General features: G+C 35.4%; 1 protein-coding gene across 1 annotated transcript in view; it reads right to left on the reverse strand.

Moving 5' to 3' along the window:
* Positions 1–2,813: 2,813 nt before the first annotated feature.
* Positions 2,814–18,413, reverse strand: part of UBE2D2 (ubiquitin conjugating enzyme E2 D2) — a 43,605-nt gene continuing 28,005 nt past the window's right edge. Inside the window, exons 2-7 of the mRNA XM_040239983.1 lie at positions 15,893–15,956; positions 11,463–11,494; positions 11,305–11,382; positions 11,112–11,217; positions 5,693–5,786; positions 2,814–4,485 (exon numbers count right to left, since the gene is read on the reverse strand). Of these exons, the coding sequence (XP_040095917.1) occupies positions 4,440–4,485; positions 5,693–5,786; positions 11,112–11,217; positions 11,305–11,382; positions 11,463–11,494; positions 15,893–15,956 (420 nt within the window). The 3' untranslated portion in view covers positions 2,814–4,439. The remainder of the gene's footprint in view (positions 4,486–5,692; positions 5,787–11,111; positions 11,218–11,304; positions 11,383–11,462; positions 11,495–15,892; positions 15,957–18,413) is intronic.

Consider the following 18,413-nt stretch of genomic DNA (forward strand, 5'->3'; position numbering starts at 1 on the left):
CACCGTCAGGTTCCTTATCAGGAACCCCAGCCCTGGAAAAGGCCATTCTACTAACAACTCACACTGGAGGTTATAAACAAGCCCCCATGCAGCAGAAAACTTAACCTGCTATTCTGGTGATAAGACCTTCAAATCGTTCTTCATCTGGTGAGAGGCAGTTTGAAGACAGGCATCTGAAGTTTGCTCTAGTTAAGATGCAGCTCCACAAAAAATTCAAAGATGAAAAGTAATCACTTGTCACAGAAATATCCAACTCTACCTCTTCTTTAACCAGCCCAGAAACAGGCACTGAGAAAGGGCAAAGCTGGCTGGTGACTGTATTACACTGAAGCCAAAGGCCTTAAAGTTGTATAGTCAGTCTCAATCTTTGAGTTTTTCTGCTTATATTGATTAGGGTAAAATATGACAACAATGGGGGAATGTATTTGTTTTGGGATCACTCTAACAAAGTGATCCCATGGCCAGTTTTCATTATTTCTAGGCCCATCCCAAGAACTGGCCTGGAAATACTCAGAGGGGCCTCAATAGCAACCACTTACATTAGCTGGAGGCTTCCCCTGTGGCTCAGCTAGTAAAGAAATCCACCTGCAGTGCGGGAGACCTGGGTTCAATCCCTGGGTTCAATCCCTGGGTTGGGAAGATCGAGAAGGCTGGGGGTTAGGAAAAGGTATTTAAGGCTTTTATTCATTACCACTTTTATTCAGAGCCACTTTTCATCTAAGTGCACACAAAAGTAATAAGGAAATAGGGAACAGGCTCTAGGAGTGTCCCAAAGGAAGTCTATTTCTCTTCTTGGGTGGATATGAATGTATTTTCTGATAGACTGCTACCTTCATAGTTATTCTCACATTAAAAATCTGCTTTCTCCACACTTCTCCAGGCTGCTGGCCCAGCCAGGATCCTGAGTGGCTTTTTAGCACGTTCAAAGTTCTATGTTTGGGAGCTACCACATGACAAACTCTGACTGGCTGAAAGTTGGAATGGTCTTGGGTACCTCCAACTTCTTGTGGCTCTATCTTATTATATATGGTGAAGATGTTTTAGACTATAAAGAAGAAATGGGTTGGAAAAAACTTTTGAAATGCTAATATAGTATGTTTTATATAGTGATTATAACAGTTCCCCTGGATTTACAAATCTATTATTAAAGTAAGAGAAAAAGCTTTATGTGAATATGTCAAATCAGCATTTGTGTTTTGCACCATTAAATTTTTTTTTAAAAATCTGCTTTCTCTTATATAACACCACACTCACTGGAATAACCCATCACTTAAAAGACTGTTTCACAAATGGAATCAAAAGGAGACAAGTTCCTAACATGACTGACAATTTTCTGCAGGGGTAACAAAGATGCTGTTCCTAAGTAGGAAGGAAGGAAAGATGTGTTCATAATTCAGAAGACCTAGGAACTCAAGAAAATTCTTCCACTAAAACCTACCCCCTGGATTTGTTAAGGGGTATAGTACAGCATATGAGCCAAGGCCAGTTTCACTTTAATTGCAGTCAAGGGGCAGTTTATAGGCTTTCCAACTGTAGTTTAGAAATAATTCATTTCTCCTCACAATAGGGCTCAAAATAACTTGTTGAGGCAAAAAGGAATGATTGGCAAAGTAGAATACTATAGTTGCTGGAAGCAGAAAAGGAATGCTTTATTTGCTAAGTTAGTGCAGAGAACATGGACTCTTCTCGTTGACCACCATATCCTTCTCTCTTATAGACCTCCCTGCCACTCCCCTACCCAACAGTCCTCTTTCCAAATCTTTACATTACCCAAAATGTAGAAACTAGCGGACAATGGCCACTGGCCAGTAACAGAGTATGTGAGTATCTGAAATCATGTAGTTTTACTGAAAGAGACTGCTTTAACCATAACTTGATCAAGCGTTCCATGTTGTTAAGAAGCAAAGCAATTAACATATACACACCACTATATAAAAAGACAGATAACCAACAAGGACCTATTATATAGCACTGGTAACTATACTTAATATTTTATAATAACCTGTAAGGGAAAAGAATCTGAAAAAATAAATATAAATGTACGACTGAATCACTTTGCTGTATACCTGAAACTAACACAACATTGTAAACCAACTATATTTCAATTTAAAAAAAAAAAGGCAAAGCAACCCATATACTTGACATTCCCTTGTAACCAATGCCTCACCAAGATAATCAAATCTACTGCAAACAAGCTTTTGTGATAAAACTAGAGACAGTTCTATAAAAAGCAATGTGATCCCAGATGAGACCCATCCCAAATGACACACTTTTTTTGTGAGTGGGGAAGATGGTCTCCCTCATTGAGCCTTCATTCTGGCCAAGAAATATACAACCAAACTTGACAATATATGTTCCAACCTCAAATGAGCAAGACCAATTGCATTCAAAGGCCTAATGTTTCATTCAGCACCTGAACATCAGGACAATGACTTTTACTTTAGCACTTGACTTATAAGCATTCTTGTAAAAATATCTATGTTGTGGCCTAATAAATGGTAATAAGCTGGCTGGTCTCTAAGATGACCACAGAATGAGGCTTTCAGGATCTGTGTAACTAATCCATGGTCAAGAGTCAAAAATTGAATTCCCACTTACCCATGATACTGAGAATGAGGGTAATTCTAGGTTAGAGCTCAATTCTAACTCCTTTACCCACAACTATTAACAGTCAAACCTTCTTTGCAAAGTCAAGGATACTAGAAATACTAATAAATACCCAGCAGCTAAAATACAGGACTTTAAAAGGTTTGGTGTATCACACTTTAGTTCTGAGATATAGTGACACTGAGAGATAAGACAACTTAAACAAGTTTAAAACCAAAAGCAGTGGACATTTATTCCTCAATTTTTGTGCAAGAGTGTAAAGATGCATTTGAAGGAACCTGACGGCTAAAGCACATCAGCCATGGCTTTCAGGCTAGCCTGGTTTACAATTAGATTAGGAGAAGTAGGGGGAAAAACGGTAACTTGCCTAGTTCACATGAACGATGTTTCTGGCAAACACAGTTGTTTACAAGTTTCAAACTACATTTTACTAGCGTCAAGGGAAGACTTCAAAAAGCCACATACAGTACAATTTAAAATTGGATGAACATCCTGCAATGTTAGTGCAAAGTAATTATGTAGACTCTCCAATACAAGATTGTGCTCATGTTTCCCAGGTTTGGTCAATGTTGCTCTTTTACAATCACAATCACAGAAGCTTAACTTACCAAACAGCGATGCCTTTGTTTTATGTCGTATGTACCAAAGGAATGTCACAAGGTTTTGGTGAAATGCAGCTTAATTTCAATAATAAAGCAAATTTCTTATGTAACAGTCATGTCCCTGGAATACTGCACATATGTTTCATGGAAATTCTTTTAAGCTTATGTGTTTATCTTGTTCAATAAAATTACTTTCAAGATATACTTTTTACTGTGTAAACTGGAATTGTCTTATGATTTTGAAGTGCAACCAATGTAAGTGAAAACATTTCAGGGGTGGGAGAAAATCCACCACTAATCTCAGCTAGACAAAGTTCTTAAAATCAAAAAGCCTATTCACACAAATTATATGTAATGACTGTAGTAATCAGTTTATTACACAGATTAATCATTCTTGAACGTACAAGCTCCAGAGGAGCAACTGGGTCTTTAAATATACACAAGTATTTCCATCAAATGAATTGTCACCCTTACATCCAGATAGACCTAAGCAGTTAAAAACATAAGAAAAATAAGAGCTATTAGCTATGTATTAACTGAGAAACCACATACAAACCAAAGAATATGGAAGAGAGAAAGAGGGGCTGAAAGATGAAGGTTGAAGGGTGGGGAGATGTAAAAGAGTTGGGAGCAAAGCCCATCACATGTTACTTACTAATAGCTCCAATCCATTTAAATGTTGACCAGTTAAACTTAGACCTTAAAATACAGGATGTGGGTAGAGTTTAATCTGGTTGGTCATAACTTTCACCTAAGAGGTAAGTCCTTCGGAATAAAAGGAATACAGAAACATATTCATGTTTTTCACCTTGCTTTTCATAACTGTTTTGAGTTTAATAGGATTTCACTTAAAAAACAATCTCCTACAGGTCAGTGGAGCTTTTCTTCCCCATCCAAGAACACACCATACCCACCACCCCTCACCTTGCTGTTATCCAAATTTAAGTCAATAAGGAAAGCTTTTAGTCTCACACCTAGGTTATGCCTGGAGAACTGGCTTGTCACACACACACTTCTCTGCTAGGAGGCAATGTTGGTACAGAAGTACAGTATTTCTAGTTTGTTGTTCCAAGTATGTACAACACGCAGCACTGCTGTATCAGGTAAACATGTGCACAGGGGAAGATGAGGCGTGGGCTCATAGAAAGCAGTCAAATGGAAATCAAAAGGACTTTCTCTTTCAGAGTTCCCCTATCTTTATTTGTAGAGGTTATCCAATAATTTCTTTAATTACATCGCATACTTCTGAGTCCATTCCCGAGCTATTCTGTTGTACCTGTATACACAAAGAGAAGCTTGGCTTAACAAAGGTGAGGAGTCAGTCAGAAAGCAACAGAGTTCATTCATTATCCCATCTAGTAACTTGAGGGGAAGAACTTATAGAACTTCAAGTGAAGCCATCTTCCTACTCCAAATTTCTAATAAACATTAGCAATATCCTATAAATGCTATATAGGATTCTAATTAAATTTCAGCATTTGCTGGCATATCTTCTGTCTCTACTCCATTGACCTATTTCCAAGATGATTTTCAACCCTTGTTTTACTTATTTGGAGTTCTTTAAACAATATAATTCTATATTATATGGTTCTTGATATCACATAAAAATGATCAAATTGACATAATACTTTTCCTGCATCAATAGAACAACCAGTTCTGGCAGAACTTATTTTAACAATTTGGTTGCTAAAATGAATGGGTTTACTGCTTCAGAAGAACATTCTAGTAATAAAATAAGCAGGGCAAAGGATCTTTAATTCTTATAGATACTATGTAGATTCAGATACAAAAAAAAACTAAGACCCAACTGCTATTAGAATACCCCATTCTCATTGCAGCTCCTTTTAAAAATATCTTACATATATGCCTCTCTAGCCAATAATTCAAATAACTGTTTAACCTTTTATATTTTAACTTTTGAAAATGAATCATTTTCTCCCATCTATCTCCTTCACAATCTTATTGAATAATATGCAAAACAAACAAAAGATTACAACATTTCATTTACTATATCTTTTGATACCCTGACCACTTTTCAGTAATTCATAATACAATTCTAAAATGTGAAAATTCTGCAAGTTTTATTTTAAATGAAATTTGGGGCTTTTGGGTCTTGTAGCATTTATTTACTTTCTTTTTTTAGATTATTCCAAATGGTAGAACATCAATTCTCTTTCCCATTAATTTATAAATACCCACCTAAGACAACTGGGCTCTTGATGCAAAATCTTTACAAGTCAAAAACCAAGAAGACGACATAAAGCTGTTGGAAAATATACTGTAGAAAAGTTCTTCTAGACAGTAGGAATCATACAAAACAGATAAAATCATCTACTTATAATGATACTTGATGCAAATACTGCTCTTTCCTGTCCCCAACTGATATATTAGGACTTCGTTTTAAGTGTCTGACCCATGCTCAGACCTTAGACACAAACATCTCCACCCTATCAAACACTCTTTTGTCTGGAGACCATACTTACTTTTCTCTATCTGTTTTGTAGATCCGAGCAATCTCAGGCACTAAAGGATCATCTGGATTGGGATCACACAACAGAGAACAGATGGACAAAAGTACTAGAATGAAAAAAACATATAAATTAGTAGAGGATAAAAGCAAAAAGGCTGAAAGAAATATGAGATGCCAACATAAGAGAAAATTCTAAGACCCTATTTATTGTAGTGTCTAGCAGGTTTGTAAGCTCTACCTATGTTTACAGTAACAGTAATTAACAAAGATTCTAAGACTTCTCTAAGCTTGAACCAGTAAGAAAGCTGGCCCAGGCTGGTGAACTGTCTTGCCCCATTTCCCTGGTTAGTGAGTAATCAGAGTGGAATTATTAATAGAATACAGGTCTTTCAAATCCTAGACCAATAAGACTTTCCCCAGCTTATAAATTTCAATTTTTAGAAGCCCATGTTCAGGGATAAATGGCTTTCAAAATTCTAAAGACAACCACACTACTGAATGCTCTTAGTAAGAAATGACAACTATGAAATCCAACAATTATTACTTTCTTGATGGCAGGTACCATATTCAGATGCAATGGATTTGTTTCATTTTTAGTTGAAAACAATTTAGTTTAAGAACACGGAGGCCAGTACTTGTCCCCAAATGGGGCTGGCCACACTTATTACAGATATGCCATATCTCAAACAAAAGTCTCAAATTATCTTCAGTAACGATTTAAAATCTCATCTCAGCCATTTCCTCAATGACAACCTGAAATGTGGCAGACAAACCTCAATAGTACAATTTCCTCTGTTTAAATTTGTTAACTTACATATTCCTTTACTGAAGGCAAAGAGGAGGCCAAAGCCACTAATTATATTAAATCCAGTGGCCTCTGACATACCAAAATAAATTCCAATCCTCCTATTCTGATGTTAACAGAACTGAGCTATCTTATTTCTAATGTTCTGTAGCAAGAGACAATAATTTAGAGCCCACTGTACTCCCAAAACATCAATTCAGCAGGAAAAGGAATTTATTCATTTTCCCATCAAATCTGTCCTACAGAGATCAAGGGCTTCTGAGAGATAAAGAAAGTTTACATGCCCTTTATCATTCAGTTGTTAACAAAAAAGCTATTTCCTTGCCTTAAGAGTATATGGAAAATAAAAAACATCAGGAAAGATGTTTTCTGACTCTTCATTCCTGTTGCCCACAATTCTGGCAGATGGCATTCCCAAAACATCTTCTCTTCCCTTTGTCAGGTGTATCACCTGATGCCCTCTTCAAGCACAGAACATTCTAACAGCAATTAGGAAAGATTTCATGTATTTCCTGGAAATGACAACAGGGAGTTATAGATTTTTGATTGTTCATGAAATTATTGACTACAGAAGAAACTTATCTGACCTATCAAGCTGGCAAGAATACAACCGACTCTTCGCCTAAAATTAGATACACTACCAAATTAGTATAAGTTCCCTTTACTTATTGTCCAACTATTTAAAATAGGCAACTTTAAAGAGATATTTTTTTAATTAAAGTATAGTTGATTTACAGTGTTGTGTTAGTTTCAGGTATACAGCAAAGTGATTTAGTTATACATATACATTTGTTTTCAGATCCTTTTATATTATAGGTTATTACAAGATACTGAATGTAGTTTCCTGTGCTATACAGTAGGTCCTTGTTTATTTTATATATACAGCAGTGTATAACTATTAATCCCAAACTCCTACTGATTTATCCCTCCCATCCCCCTTTCCCTGTCAACCATAAATCTGTTTTCTCAGTCTGTGAATCTGTTTGTTTTGTAAATAAGTTCATTTGCATCACTTTAGAAAGATAAGCTTTAAGTAAATAACTTTCCTCACTTTCTTTCCAGGAAAGGAAGGTAGGATAGTGGTTATCTGGATCTAGTGAAAGGATTTTTAGTACACTACTTAGTTCCTTTAATTTGTAGAAAATTCATTTTGGCTTATAATATACTATACTTTCTTTCTCTATAAAGAGAGTAACTTCTATTTCTACAGCTTGTAGAGACTCTTTACTGAAGTAACTGAATTTTCACTTATATATATATTCTTCTTCAGTACATAACCAATTTCATTAGTGTCATAACTCAGTCACTTCCAATTCTAAATCAAATTCTAAATCAAGTAGCTTTATGATACAGTTAACCTGCTTCAAGTTTTCTGTATATTTAGGTCCCTTACCTATATACTCAAAGAGGAGGGTATTTTGGGTCTAGATTATTGCCCTTAAAAACAGAATATGCTAAAGAATAATTATATCATACATAGAATTTGGGTCTTTCACAGAAATGCTTGCCCATACTTCAATTTACAAAAGAATCTTTAAAACACTAAACCTAGATATGCTGATAAAACCAAGTTCAACAAAATGGTACTTACTGTAGTTATTCTAAAAGATAGCTATCCAGACAGAACATATCAAGTCAAATAAATTAACAACCCTTATGACTCAGAATAATTGAAAAACAAAACAAAACAAAAACCACCACCACTAGGCACAGAAGGGAAGGAAAAAAAGCTATGGTAACCATTTTAGCTATCTAGACAGACTCCCCCCACAGCCACCATCCATCCACCCAACCCACCCATGCATAGAGTCCCACCTCTCTTGGCCCCGTTTATATCTAGATTTATATCTCCACAGTTACTTGGTAAAACAAGAGCAAACAGGTCAGGAAATCACAAGAACAACAGGCATATGAATACTTTCACAAGCAACCACTGAATGGCACAGAGGCCTACAAAAATAAAAGGGGCCACTCATCTGTAAAGCTATTTCAGTCACAACTTTTAAAAATGTGGTCCTTTTATTTTTTTTGTTCATATTTTTGCCTAGGACCCCAGAAATCTTAATGCCTCAGAGTTTTTGTGCCTTTAAAAAATTAATGTGGAAGGGTATACAAGTGTTACTATAATTATAACATGACAAATATCCAATACTTTTTACAACAGTGCCTTTATCCCAGTTATTTGGGTGATTACAAGGAATCAGTTAACTATGCATTTTTGCTTTTTAAGCTCCAGAATAATAGTGAAATAGTTTTTATCACCCCTACTCTATAGATGAAAACACTGTGGAATACAGAAGCTAATCCGTCTCAAATCTCAACCAATAAGATGTGAAGCTGAGATCCTAACACAGGCAGTTGCATCCAGAATCTACGTTCTTTACCATGAAACTATGTTGCCTCCTGTCTAAATGCATGCATTAAAGAAATGATAAAATTTAAGTAGAGGAAAAAAAAATTTCATGTACCAAATTTCAGCCTCAAATACACAAACTATTTCTTTCTAGCTATTTACTATACTTTCTCTACAATGCAAGTTACAGTGTATAATATTTTATCTCTTTTCTGCTTTTATCAAACACTGTATTTTCCCATTTTCCACAGTATTTGTAAGGATCAATATTCTTTTGAATGCATGTGCCAGAAACGAATGTGTTTTTTCTATTGTTGAACCTATATGTCATTTCTAATTTTCAGAAATCACATTGTTGCAGATGCAGGGAGAGATTTTAGCAGTTGGATTTGTTTTCTTAGAACAAACAAATGAACCTTGAATTACTGCATCAAAGGGTGTTAATATTAATGATTAAAACTCCTATCTCTTAATACATACAGGCAGACTAAACAAATCTATCTGTAGCATATATAAGCAATCATTCCAATGTACTTCACAAAGTACTTCAATGTACTTTTTCTTTTAAAAAGAAAAAATGTTTAGTTTCCTTTTTAAAAGATCTTTGTTAATTAAAAAGGTGAAGTGAAAATGTTAGTCGTTCAGTCATGTCTGACTCTTTGTGACTCCATGGACTGTCTGTAGTTCAGCAGGCTCCTCTGTCTGTGGGATTTTCCAGGCAAGAATACTGGAGTGTGTAGCCATTCCCTTCTCCAGGGGATCTTCCTGACCCAGGAACTGAACCCGGTTCTCCCACATTGTAGGCAGATTCTTTACCATCTGAGCCACCAGTGAAACCCCAAAAGGTGAAGAATAGGTACTTATTTTAATTTGTATCTCCTTGATTATTCTGTTCCTTTCTGTCCATTCATCTATTGGGATCTAGGTTTTTCCTCTTACTGATTTATACATGTTCTTCATATCTGTTAAACATACTAGCCCATTATCATATGTGTGTGTGTGTCTATGTGTTAGTTGCTCAGTCATGTCGGACTCTTCTCAACTCCAGAGACTGCAGTCTGCCAAGCTCCTTTATCCATGGAACTCTCTAGGCAAGAACAACACTGGAATAGGTTGCCATTCTCTTCTTCAAGGGATCTTCCCAATCCAATCAGCCCATTATCATACTTGTAGCCTATTTCTTGTACTGTATTTTGACAACATTTAATCCTCTTGTGCGGAGAAGGCAATGGCACCCCACTCCAGTACTCTTGCCTGGAAAATTCCATGGACAGAGGAGCCTGTAGGCTGCAGTCCATGGGGTCTCGAAGAGTCCGACATGACTGAGTGACTTCACTTTCACTTTTCACTTTCATGCACTGGAGAAGGAAATGGCAACCCACTCCAGTGTTCTTGCCTGGAGGATCCCAGGGACGGTGGAGCCTGGTGGGCTGCCATCTATGGGGTCGCACAGTCGGACACGACTGAAGCGACTTAGCAGCAGTAGCAGCAATCCTCTTGTGATTTCATTTGAGTATGACGTTGAAAGGTTGTAGAATTTCAAATCAACAAGTAAGATAATATTCAGTTCAGGGATATAAAGAAATCTCCAATCTACTCATATAATTAGGTCTTATTTAAAAGAACTACTGGATCTTTCATCACAAAGTTAGTAACTTTCTCCACACATTTTCAAACACACACACACACACACACATACACGTGCATGCACCAATATACCACAGACTAAGATGCTCACATAAAAATATACATTAAATTGATTATCTTAGATGATGATTCTGTTCTTGATAGAAACCTAAAGACAAGAACAGGTAAAACCTTAAATAATGTGAATATGAATTCATCTATACTTTGTCCTTCAAGAAACTAACATCTATAATTATAGTACAAACATTCCTCTACAAGGGCTGCTTTTTTCCTATCCTGAACACTATCTATCCTTTCCATTCATGGATCTCAAGGCTGGAAAGACATTACTTGTCTTCTACATTAACCATGCTCTTAAAAAAACGGATTCACAAGCGCCATATTCTAATCTATGCCTGAACAGCAAGAACAATGGACAGAGAGCAATCACAGCACCAAGGAATACATATGCTTAAAAATCCAACTCTCTCTAGTGGGTCTAAATCCCAGATCAAGAATAAGGGGGACCACTACATTCTCTTGAAAAAGAATTTGACTAACCCTTTCGAGAATAAGTAACCTAAAAAAGACACAAACACACAAAAAAACAGTAGGCTTTATTTTGATATCAAATATTCATTCCATTACCTTTTGAAATAGTTAGTGCTGGAGACCACTGTGACCGTAGAATATCAAGACAAATGCTGCCATTACTGTTAATATTTGGATGATAAATTCTTGTTGTAAATGCAACCTATCAAAACAAGGAAAACTTCTTATAAACGGTTTCATTAGCATTGTAGAAAGTAGATAAAAAACCAGATGTGCATATCCCAGTTACCTTAGGTGGTTTGAAGGGGTAATCTGTTGGGAAATGAATTGTCAAGAAAAATACTCCACCCTGATAGGGACTGTCATTCTGTTGATAACAAAAAAAAGTTGGGTTAAAATGAGTGAATTACCTAAACTATTTATTCTGAAATTAATCTGAATACTTACTGGTCCCATTATTGTAGCTTGCCAATGGAACACTGAAAAAAGAACAACAAAAAGTCACCATGAAGTAATATCAACAGTATACCTATACCATAACAACATTTATTATTCCCCATGTAATCTCAGTTCATTCATAAGAAACATGATGAGTCATCTAAATTAACTTTGAGTCTGAGGAGAGAAAACAAAAATGACTAGCATGGTGCAGAATACTGATAAGGTGCTCAACAAGGAAGTATTTGGGCTAAAATGTCTTAAAAATTCATGTCAGGGAGACAAAATTCTTGACAAGGCCAGAAGTTTCACTTTTAAACAGACACTTAACTCAAAGGGTAAAAAAGAACCACAAGATTCAATTCTTTGATTATATCATTTCCCCAACCCAAGTATCTATAATATACTCCTTTTATAGTACTGGTATAGAGCAGAACAATAAACTTAAAGTAGATAATACTCAAATTAGGAAATGCTAGTTTTTTCCAGTGAGAAAAAAATTTCCAAGAGTTCTCATGTGTAGATCTTTAGAATTACTGGTATCTCAATAAATAAAGAAAACGTATGCTGAAAGTCCCAAGCTTGATTACAAACTCTAGGGATAATCTCAATAAATCATAAACTTGTTTAGTAAGGAAATTTTCTCTTCAAACTGCAAAAAACGGTGCATGTTCTGTTTCAAAGGTGATGCCACTAAGTACAACACAAAGATCAAAAACCCAGTTTTCACTTCTAAGCAAGCTATTAAGCACTTAACATTCACACTAGGATCTGAGCAAACTAAGGGATGCTGTCAATGGGATTACACAGGAGCAACTCAAACCAGCTAACTCTTGATGCAAGGAGGGAATGTGAAGACTAGAAAGCCACACAAAAATCCACTCGGATGTCAGCCCAAACCCTTAAATTCCTTCTGATCATCTGTATGAGAACTGCCCCTATGGTTGGCTTGCCCCTCACTGGGGCCTGAAGCTACAAAGAGCAGTCTGTTTACTAGGGATTAAAAATAAAGGATAGGTATTGCTGAGACTCTCCTTTTTAGATTACTCATCATTAGTACTGAGAAAAATTTCCTCTTCTGCCAACTAATTTTTTTATGGATTAAGTAGCTAAGGAGAAAGTTACTTTGAGTCACTAAGATCAGTCCTAGTATCTTCAACAAAGGTTCTATTAAAGACCCCATATTAATTAACAAAAAGCATTTGGAGACCTACCATTTTAAATCTTAATTGCATATTCTGCCACACTGGTTACATAGAAGAAAACTTAGTAGAGTCACTGACTTAGGTCTTTCTCTGGAGTGCATTTAAGTTGCTTCCATGTCTTGGCTATTGTTAAGCAGTGCTGCTATGAACACTGGGCTGCATATATCTTTTCAAATTAGAGTTTTCTCTAGATAAATGCCAGAAGTGGGACTGCTGAATCATATGGCAACTCTATTTTTAGTTTTTTAAGAAACCTCCATACTGTTCTCCATAGTGGCTGCACCAATTAGATTTCCACCAACAGTGTAGGAGGGTTCCTGTTTCTCCATACCCTCTCCAGCATTTATTACGTGTAGACTTTTTAATGATGGCCATTCTCACCAGTGTGAGATGATACCACATTGTAGTTCTGATTTGCATTTCTTTAATACCTAGCTGTATGAGCTGTTTGTATATTTTGGAAATTAATTCCTGGTTGGTTGCATCATTTTGCAAATATATTCTATCCCACAGGTTGTCTGTTTTGTCTACAGTTTCCTTTGCTATGCAAAAGCTTGTGAGTAATTATGACCCACTTGTCTGTCCATCACTAGGTGATGGGTCCAAAAAATATTGCTGCAATTTGCGCCAGTGTTCTACGTTTTCTTCTAGAAATTTTAGAGTATCTGGTCTTACATTCAGATCTCAGTTTATTTTTATAAATGGTGTGAAAAAATGCTCTAATTTCATTCATTTACTTGCACCTGTTCAGTTTCCCCAGTATCACTTACTTTTCTCCATTGTATATTCTTGCTCCCTTTGCAGTAGATTAATTGATCGTAAATGCATAGGTTTATCTCTGGGCTTGCTACCCTGTTACACTGATCCATATGCTTTTTTCTGTGTGTGCAACCACCATACTATTTTTGATTACTGTAGCTTTGTAGTACAGTCTGAAGTCAGGAAGTCTTCTTTCTCAAGATTGTTTTGGTTATTTGAGGTCTTTTGTGTTTCCAAAATTTTAAATTTGTTTTGTTCTAGTTCCATGAAAAATGCCATTGGTTATTCAAAAGAGATTGAACTGAATCTGTAGATTGCCTGGGGCAATATGGTCATTTTAACAATATCTGTTTATGTCGTCTTCAATTTCTTTCACCAGCATCTTAATGGTGTTCAGAGTATAGGTCTTTCCAGCACAATGTTTTTATGCGCATTCATGTTGTAGCATATATCAATATTTCACTCCTGTTAATCATCAAATAATATTCTACTATATGGATACACCATATTTTATTTATCCCTTCATCAGTTGGTAGGCATTTTGGTTGTTTTCACTTTTTGGTTATTATAAATAAAATTTCTATGAACAATCATGTGTGAGTTTTTATAGGGATATATGTTTTTATTTCTCTTGGACATATACCTAGGAATGAACTCACTGGGTCATATGGTAAATTGTGTTTTGCTTTTTGAGGAACTGTCAGACTGACTGTCTTCCAAGCTGGCTGTACCATTTTGCATTCTACCAGCAAAGTATGATGGTTCAAATTTCTCCACACCTTTATCAACACTTACTATTTGACCTTTTGATTCTAGCCATCCTAGTGGGTGTAAAGTGACACCTCATTATGGTTTTGATATGTATTTCCCTGATAATTAATGATGCTGAACATCTTTCCATGTTCTTAATGCATTTGAATATCTTAGAGAAAAAGCTACTCAGATTGTCTGTTCATTTTTAATTTGGGTTATTGATCTTTATAATGTTGAGATATAAAGACTTTAAAATCACTTTCTTAACAGTATTATTTGCTGTACCTAATTTATAAATTTTGATGAAGTCTAATTTATCTTTCTTTTTCTTTTATTGCTTATGCTTTAGGGGAGTTTAACTCTCCAGGGTAACCACTTCTCAACCTGAGAAAGGAATGTAGTAGTACCAACTATGGTAGAAACAAAGGCAAATTACTTTAGCACACTACAGAACTTCAAAAATGAAATCTAATCCCCAGACTTCAAACACTTTTAATTAAAAATCTCTCTCAAAAAAAAAAAAAAAAAAAATCAGCCTCTCTCAACTCTGAGGAATTTACCTGAAATAAAAACACTCTTTCAAAACTGAATGACCACACTGATACAGATGGATATGATACCATGGAATGACAAAACTAGAATCAGAAAATCTGAGAATAAGTCTACTTCAAGAACCACCACAAGGCTCTCTCACTAGATTCTTCTCTAAAACAGTTAACAATTTCTTTTCCAATCACTTAAAGAATTGTGAGGCTTAAATGAGATAATGTGTTTAAGTATTTGGCCTGTCCTGTTTGATATCAAATACTATATATACTCAATAATACTGGACAGATCTAAACATAACATAAATGGGATTTTTTCATAACAAGTACTTAAGTCTTATAATTTATAACATCTGTTTTATCTATAAAGCAATCCTTGTACAAGGATTCTGCTTTGATTCCTAAGGATTTAGCAAACCAAAACAACAATCTTAAGAAAAATTAGGAAAAAATTAATCTTACACACAAGTACGTATAACCTCATTTATTTTGTTTTAACCTATACACTTCCCTTATACAAATGCTTCTAAATATACTCCAATATATTCCACTTTCCCCCTATTTGCTAAATGTTGCATTTTTTGTGTGTGAGAATTAGTTACACAGCCTGTTCAACTATCCTTCATTTTTAAAAGGCTGAAAGATGGTATTAGGGGAAAAGCTGTCTTGAGACAAAGTGGAACAAAAGTAAAATTATTATCCAACATGTATGGTAAGATACAATAAATTATTTCAAACAGGATTAAGAAGATAAACTGGACATTAAAGGTAAGTTGTAGCTGTCTTCACAAATATGAGTCAATACAAAGAAAGACACAGACCCACATACACACCGCCCCCCCCAATCATACTTACTATTATCTTACTAAAGAACAATAGCTTGCTGTAGACAAATATTTTGACTTAGGTAAATACCCAGAAGGGAGAAAGGGTAGGTAAGGGAGAGCCAGAACAACTACACAGACAACATCTGGCAGAAGACGTTCAAAACGAAATACAGTACAAAAGATGATGGAATATACATAAAACTGCACCTTTCATGGGCAAATAAAGGAAAATTGCATAATTAACTCTTCATACAAATAACCTCAGCAGATATATATTTATTAGTACCAGAGTTCACCAGAGGCAGACTGTTATGCTGTTTTATATTTTAGTATTCCTTTTAGATACTTACTATCATCTCCAACGGGACCTGCTGAACACTGTGCTGGGGGGTCCCGTGCCAGGTCATTCAATTCCTTCAAGAAGGAGAGAATAAAGAAACATTTATTTAACATAAATGTAACTATTATCCATTAATAACACCATCACTGTTAATCTCTGTTTCACCAGTAAAGCTTTTAGCAGCACTCCTTCAAAGTCAGAGAAGAGAAAAGTAGATTAAATTAAATCTTTAAAATATTTGGGATTCCTGAATATAAATGTATGTTTTTAAAAGAAGATCATTTTTGCTTTATTTGGAATTTAATAGGTATTAAATATAATGAAAGTAAACATGTATCATATACTAAAGAACCACAAAAACTGTTTCCTTGGGTTTTCTTGGGTCGCACCATGCGGCGGGATCTTAGTCCTCAGACCAGGTATTGAACCCATGCACCTACACTGGGAGTGTGGACTGCCAGGGAAGTCTCACAAAAACTGTTTTTAAGTAAACACTTTATTTATTATTTTCCAATAAAGATCAACAGCTGGTTTTTGTACCTCAAAGCCATTAAGTTACACTTCAGATGAACGGAGTCACAAATGCTTCAAATTATACAGAACCGTCTGACAAGATACTGCCATTTTTTCAGCTCATATCCACTACAAAGCTTCCAAAGGTAGTAGGAAAAACTATAAAAGGGATATACTACAAAGGTTGGTTGGATATAACCCATCATAAAGTCTTGAAATCAGAGATGGAATTACACATGGGCTGCAGTCCATGGGGTCGCTGGGAGTTGGACATGACTGAGCGACTTCATTTTCCCTTTTCATTTTCATGCACTGGAGAAGGAAATGGCAACCCACTCCAGTGTTCTTGCCTGGAGAATCCCGGGGACGGGGCAGCCTGATGGGACACGACTGAATCGACTTAGCAGCAGCAGCATGCTCTACAAAAGATGCCAGCTTCTTAGCTATTTTAATACAAGAACCCACAAACTTGAGATTTGTTACTGGGTGGGGATGCCTTAAAAACCACAAAGCAGGAAATCATACTATATTCCCTTTCCCTTTGGCTTGGTATGTGAGATAAAAACAAACTCTGAGGAAGGACTAGTTTTAATTATCTTTGAAAACTACAACGGTAAAACCTACCATTTAAAAAGTATTTCAAATCTTATTGAGTTATATAAATAAATATTTTAAATTGCAACACAGGTATTTCTATAAAGTTCCTTCTTCTGAGTTAACTTATTCAACCAGTCATTACATCAATTATTTTGTTTTATCCTATTTGTAAGCTTGGAGGATAAACATAAAGTATAGAAATAAAGTTCTGTTAAGTTTTTTTTAAGTGCTGGGATTGAGATAAAGATTTAACAATATTTACTTCCTTTCACATCTCAATTTGAAGATTTTGTATTTCTCTACAACAGAGATTCCTTGCCCATCTCAAGGAGAAAACAAAAAACCTACTGTACAGTTCACATTCCCAAATGTTTGTAATACAGGTCACTATAACTAGAGAGCTTGCTTGATGTGAAACACAAAAGTTAAACTACATCTTTTAACTAACCGCATCTAAGCTGAATATAAGGATTCATCAGGTGGTGATCAGTTTTTAACATATCAAAACCACTATGTTGTACACAAGACAGTAACATAGTGTGGGAGGTCAACTATACTTACTAGCAGTTTTAAGTGGTAGGGCTGTAATATGTATGTGTGTGCACGTGTGTGCACACACGCACGCACTCAGTTGTCCTACTCTTTGCAATGACATGGACTGTAGCCCACCTGGCTCCTCTGTCCATGGAATTTTCCAGGCAAGAAGAGGTTAATTAACACTGCTGTATTCTATACATGAAAGTTTAGCAGAGTAAATCCTAAGAGTTCTCATCCCAAGGAAAAAAAATTTTTCTCTTTAGCTTTTATTTTGTACCTGTGAGATAATGGATGTTCACTACTTACCATGATAATAATTTCATGACATATGTAAGTCAAATCATTATGCTGAACATCTTAAACTTACGCCAATTACATCTCAAAAAGCTAAAAGGAAAAAAAAAATCCTTGTCCTCTTCATAAGTCAGTATTATATAATTTAAAAAAAAAAGAAAACCTTAACTGAAATTTGTGCTAATTTACAATTAACATACTCATTCCAACACTTCCTTGGTTCAAGGTACTCACTTAAGTATGTTAAATGAAATGAGACATAAAAAGGCTACATTCTGTATGATTCCATTGATACACATTCTAGAAAAGGCAAATTTATAGCAATAGAAACCAGATTAATGGTTTTAGGGGCCAGAGGGAGTTGGAGAGGACTGATTACAAAGGAATATGAGGAAAATCTGGGGGGCTATGGATATATTCTATGATTTTGGTAGGGACTGCAAAACTGTGAATTATACTCATTAAAACTCAAACTGTATATTTAAAATTGTTGATTCTATTGTATACACCATAGTAAAGATTTATTGTATATACTTTATTGTATATATTGTATATAGATTTATTGTATATACTTTATTGTATATATTGTA

The sequence above is a fragment of the Oryx dammah genome, unplaced genomic scaffold (assembly GCF_014754425.2).
Source record: "Oryx dammah isolate SB20612 unplaced genomic scaffold, SCBI_Odam_1.1 HiC_scaffold_5, whole genome shotgun sequence".
NCBI lineage: Eukaryota > Metazoa > Chordata > Mammalia > Artiodactyla > Bovidae > Oryx > Oryx dammah.